Raw genomic sequence first — 6,001 nt, forward strand, 5'->3', positions numbered from 1 at the left:
GCTAGTGATCTTTACCAAGTGGAGATGGCTGGGAGTAATCTTAGTGCCAAAGAAATAGTTATTGTCATTTACGCAAAAGTAACTGCCTTTTCTTGAACACCAAATGTGTCAGATGCTGTGTATTCTTTGTGACCTTCTGTAGACAGTCTCTAGATTTAAGTAGGTTTCAATGGGATCTGGACTCTAGGCACTTGAGAGTCCAAGTAGGCTTCATGTTGGGTAAATTGTTCGTAGGCATGGCATATATTAGACATTACTCTGCTTCCTCCTCTGGTTTCAAATAATAAATATTCATTTAACTGCTAGATAACTTATTTCAGCAATTTTAAGAGTTGAAACCCTGTCAACTTCCTATCCCCTCTCTAGTGTCTGTTCCTAGCGAGAAGCATTCTCTTAGAATCTTCTAGTCTACCTGTTCTTTAACTCTCAAACTAAACAACACAAAAATATGTGCTCTACTTCCCCGCCCCCCAGCCTTGCTTACCACTCAGATTAGAACATGTTAACATCAGCCCAACATCTGGGAGAGGTCCAAAGGACTTTTTTTAAGCATCCAATTTGGCTTGTTGATAGCAGGTCTGCCAATTTCCAGAATTCCAGGATCAAGATCTTCATGTTGATTATCTGAGAACTATTCTAAGTGCTTATCCTCCCATGTTTTGTCTGTGTTAAGAAACTGTAACTCTTGGTATTTTTCTCTCTCAAATATCAAATAATGTATTTCAAATCTCAGCGCTATCCTGTTGTCTGAAGTTTTTTCATTTACCTGACCAGCTCTCTTGCAGTGATTTAACATTTCTTTATTCCCCAGGGAAAAGTTAACCATCGGATGCCGCCAGCTGGTTGAGATGGAGCGTGCCATGCAGCAGTGCAATGCATCTGTGTATATGGAGGCCAAGAACAGGGGGTGGAGTGAAGACATGCTCAATGATAGGACCTAATCTGGTAACTCGAAAGGATTGCATTTGTCTTCAAGAACAACAGAGTAGCTTTCAACCTTTTGAGCCAAACCCAAGAGACTTGTAAGAAATCTCATTTGTATAAAAAGGTGATTGCTTATTACTGACAGTCTCATTGAGGTTCTCTAAAAAGCCTAATGCATCCGTTGTGGGATAAACTGTGAACTCAACTCTTCTGACGTTGACAATACTTTCCTACCTCCACTCCTGATACTGAGCCAGAATGTTTAAGGAAAGGAGAGCTGCTTTTTAGTCACCTTAGGGCAGAAGCCATTGTGGCCCCTGAAGAAGGCACAGCATTAGCGTCTCTCTCAACCCTGAATATATGGTTACATGATCAGGGACACTTCCAAACTCCAAGAAAAAATTAGGACATGACCATACTCACCATTATTCCACAAATGAAATCTTACCCTGGACTGTTTTATGATTAGCATCTTCCATGTAGACCTGGTGAATGCAGTGCACATCCCTTCCACTTCCCCAAGGTGCTGAAAATAGAATTGTCACTTCTGCTCCAACTTTCAATAGCAGCCTTTCTTCTGCCCTAGGCTTGTCACTTAACGGTGCATTTCTAGCGAGGAGCAGGGAGACCCCTATACAGTTTCCCCTTACATGTGAAGCAGCATGAGGTAATGGGATTAGGTGGCAGTGACTGACGTTTGCCTCTAGGTAAACCAAGTGTTTGACTTATTAACTTATACTGCGAGTTGGAAGTCCTTGTATTTTGGAGTATATTATGCTTTTGTTAGTAAATTGAATCTAATTTGGTATTCTATTATAAATGCTTTTTTTAAGTAATAAATTATTTTTAGTAAAATTTAACTTTTCATTTTACTTCCAAATTGTATTTCTGAATGTGTGCAAGGTGTGATTATAAAGAGAACCTACTCACAATGCTCGCTAGTAGTCTGTGCAGGATCCACTGAGCTTTGTTCGCACCCGAAGTGCTGGGGCTCAAAGTGCTGTCTGCTTTGCACCAGGGGAAGAAGCCCTCTGCTCCCCAGGAGCCAAAACATCCCTTCCCGTGGACCAAATGAATTTTTTTCAGGTCCTAATCCATCAGCTGCTTTTGGTTATTACTGTTGGGTTTCGGCTCATCTTTGTTGCCTGTCTTTCTATCCTGTCTTTTAATCTATGTTATGCATTTCAGAGCGTTTCTTTTCACTCCTATTAACTGCTACTTCCTATTTCACTCTTATTTATGTGCATTTTAATTTTACCTTAGTCTGTGTGTCTTTTACTTTGTGCATTAATTTGTCAATTAGTTCAACATTTCTTAAATTTTATTGATTTGTGAAAGTGTTTTCTTCTAATGTTAGGTTTGGGATTTTTTTGGTCTTTTTTATTTTTAGAAACATTCTTTTAAACTTTTTTAGTCTTTGTTTCTTTGAAATGTCAGGTTCCCCCCACTCCCCTTGTTGCCTTCTCTTCTAATCTTTAATTTTATTACAGTAAGTCTAGTAATTGTCTGTCACTGTGCACACTTGTCACAGTATTATTGACTGTATTCCCCTTCACCTTTTCAGTCATTCCCCATTTTTCTCCCCCCTGGCAACCATCAGTATGATCTATTTATATGAGTCTGTTTTGGTTTGTTCATTTGTTTTGTTTTTTAAGATTCCATATACAAGTGAAACCTTACAGTATTTTCTTATTTTACTTGGCATAATACCCTCTACGTCCATCCATGTTGTTGCAAATGACAAGATATCATTCTTTTTTATTTCTGAGTAATATTCCATTTGTTTATTTTTGCTTTTGTTTCCCTTGCTTGCGGGACATATAAATTATAGAGGATAATGTCAGATAGTTTACTACCTGTGTTAGCTTCTAGGAGCGTTATGGTTTCAGGTCATACTTTGTCTTTAATACAGTTTTAGTTTTTGTATAAGTGTAAAAAAGTGGTCCAGTTTTTTTTTTCTTTTGCATCTGTCTGTCCAGTTTTCCCAGCACTTTTTGAAGAGGCTGTTGTTTCTTCATTGTATATTCTTACCTCCTTTGTCATAGATTAATTGACCATATAAGCAAGTTTATTCCTGGGCTGTTCTGCTCCACTGATCTAAGTGTCTTTTTGTCCCAGTACCATACTGTTTTGATTACTGTGGTTTTGTTGTCTGAAATCAGGGATTGTGGTACCTCCAACTTTGTTCTTGTTTAACATTGTTTTGGCTGCCCGGCCAGTGTTGCTTAGTGGTTGAGCTTCAACCTATGAACCGGGTCACAGTTCAATTTCAGGTCAGGACACAGGCCCAGTTTGCGGGCTCATCCCCAGTGGGGGTCGTGCAAGTCAGCCAATTGATATTCTTATCTAACTCTCTCCCCCTTCCTCTCAATAAAAATATATAGTAAAAAGAAAAAAATGGTTTTGGCTATTTCAGGTCTTTTGTGATTCCATAGCCATTTTAGGATTATTCTAGTTCTGAGAATGCCATTAGTATTTTGATAAGGATTGCATTGAATCTGCAGGTTGCTTTCAGACATGTTTTGATGAATTAGCAGATCTTTAGAAGAGCAACTTCAGGTTTTAAAATCTCCATTCTTTAATATGTTTGGCTATTATATTTTGAGCAGAAGCCATCATATGCATGCCATGAACCAAAGTGGACTGATGGGGAAAGTCACACCAGGGTAAGGGGTGCCTACTTTATACTCTTGGCTATGTCGTAGTGAGGAGCTGGTGATAACTTCATGAGAAGCATCCATGAGGATTATTCTATCAAAGTTCCTGGCACCACTTTGCATTAGACTTTTCCAACTTACTTTTCCAGAATGCTATAAATAGAGCCGTTTGAGGCTGCCTTTTCATTTAGCATCCTCCTGCAATCCATCCATGTGTTATTAGTACTTCAATTCTTTTTATTCCCAAGTAGTATCCTATTGTATGAGTGGATAAATTCCACTTATTCATTCACTAGTTGGAAGAATATTTCAGTTTTTTTAAAATATATTTTATTGATTTTTTAACAGAGAGGAATGGAGAGGGATAGAGTTAGAAACATCAATGAGAAACATTGATCAGCTGCTTCCTGCACACTCCCCACTGGGTATGTGCCTGCAACCAAGGTACATGCCCTTGACCGGAATCGAACCTGGGACCCTTGAGTCTGCAGGCCGATGCTCTATCCACTGAGCCAAACCGGTTAGGGCAGAATATTTCAGTTTTAATTGACAATTGTGAATAAAGCTGCTTTATTCACACAGGTTTCTGTGTGAACATGGGTTCCTTGCACTTGGATAAATACCTAGGAATGGGATTACTGTTATAGGGTATTTCTCTAAGAAACAGCCAAACTGTATTCCAAAGTGACCTTACATTTTCTGATTTGTCCAATTATATGAGTTCGTTACTCTGCATCCTAACCAGAATTTGGTATTATTCAGTTTTAATGTGACATTTTGCTTTTTACATTTTCTTAGTGATTTATCATAGTGAGCATAATTTCATGTTCTTATTGGAACCCATTTATCTCCTTTGAAGTGTCTATTCAAATCTTTTGCCCATTTAAAAATTGTTTTGAGAGTTCTGGATTCAAATCCTTTATCAGATGCTTTTTTTGTTGTTTTCAAGCCCTGTGCCTTTCAAGACTTGATACTTTTGTTTTAGAAAACACTAGCTTAATGTAAAAGATGGATCTTTTCATGACTTGCAAGTAGCCTTTGATAGATGCCTTCCATTTAATATAGCAACCCCATTCTTAAGTTGCTGGATATTTCACTTCATTTCCTAAGTTTCATTTGAGTTTGGTATCTTGTTCTTTTCTCCAAAAGGCTAAAATTTTATCAATCCCTTAGCCACCTGTTCAAATGTATGCCCTTTTGAGATTCTCCTGTTTTCACAAGATACCAACTTTGTACATACCGTTTCATAATTGAGCTTTTGCTTCTCATTCAACCTCCAACAAGTGATGAAGCTATTAATAGTGAAGTGTAAATATTTTGTTGGCCATCTATTAATTTCAAGAATCTGTGGCATTCATAAACTCTACTTGTTGATCAATGTTTCACTTTAAGAGTCTTCAGAAAGGATTTATTATGAAGGATATTGGTGCTTCACGTAATTTCTTTTTAACCTACAGATTTTTTTCCTTGATTTTTAAAAAGTGAGTAAATTTAACATGTAAATGTTTAAGTTTAAGGTACAGTATTATGTTATTTATATATTGTAATGATTGCTGTTTAGTTCTATTTATCACATTATGTAATTTATATTGTCTATATTCATTATACTCTACATAAGATCTTTATGGCTTATTTGCTACTTGTTGCCAAGTTTGAATGCTCCAACATATCACTCTTACCCCGCTCCTGCTAATCACCATTTTACTGGTTTCTACAGGTTAAACTTTTTAGACTCTACATGTAAGTGTTATCATTACAGTGTCTGTCTTTCTCTGACCTGTCTTGCTTAACATGATGTGTTCAAGGTCCATCCATGTTGTAGCAAATGGAAGAATATCCTTTCTCATGGATGACTTATTTAACAAGTCTCCTGTTTATGGGACCAAATTTGTGGCTTGGCCCTATTATTTAAGATTCATATGTTGGTGTTTCCTTGCTTATTGTTCTCCTTTACACCCAGTTAATTTACCTTGTATCTTATGTCTTAGTAAAAAGACTCTTCAAATCCTTTTCTGGAACATAGTAGGATACAAATAAATGCCTGACACTAGTTTTCTATGACTCATACTTTTTTTTTTTTAATATTTTATTGATTTCAGAGAGGGAGAGGGAGAGAAACATTGATGAGAATCATTGATCGGCTGCCCCCCGCATACTCCTTACTGAGGATCAAGCCCGCAACCTGGGCATGTGCCCTGACCAGGAATCAAACTGTTACCTCCTGGTTCATAGGTTGACACTCAACCACTGAGCAACACTGGCTGGGCTGTGACTCATACTTTTCTAAAGGTAACTCTGGAGTTGCAAAAATATCCTAATTGTACTTCCTCTTTTGCCTACTTCAACTTTAAGAATTCTGAGGCCCAGAGAGATTATAGGTATTAAGCAAGAATTTTAGCACTATATCATGTTCCCAAATC

General features: G+C 37.5%; 1 protein-coding gene across 1 annotated transcript in view; it reads left to right on the forward strand.

Moving 5' to 3' along the window:
* SWT1 (SWT1 RNA endoribonuclease homolog) overlaps positions 1-3,287 on the forward strand; it is a 66,574-nt gene extending 63,287 nt beyond the window's left edge. The window contains exon 19 of the mRNA XM_081112193.1: positions 812-3,287. Within this exon, the coding sequence (XP_080968319.1) occupies positions 812-941 (130 nt within the window). The 3' untranslated portion in view covers positions 942-3,287. The remainder of the gene's footprint in view (positions 1-811) is intronic.
* Positions 3,288-6,001: the final 2,714 nt, after the last annotated feature.

Source organism: Myotis nattereri (genome assembly GCF_964212035.1).
Source record: "Myotis nattereri genome assembly, chromosome: 18".
NCBI lineage: Eukaryota > Metazoa > Chordata > Mammalia > Chiroptera > Vespertilionidae > Myotis > Myotis nattereri.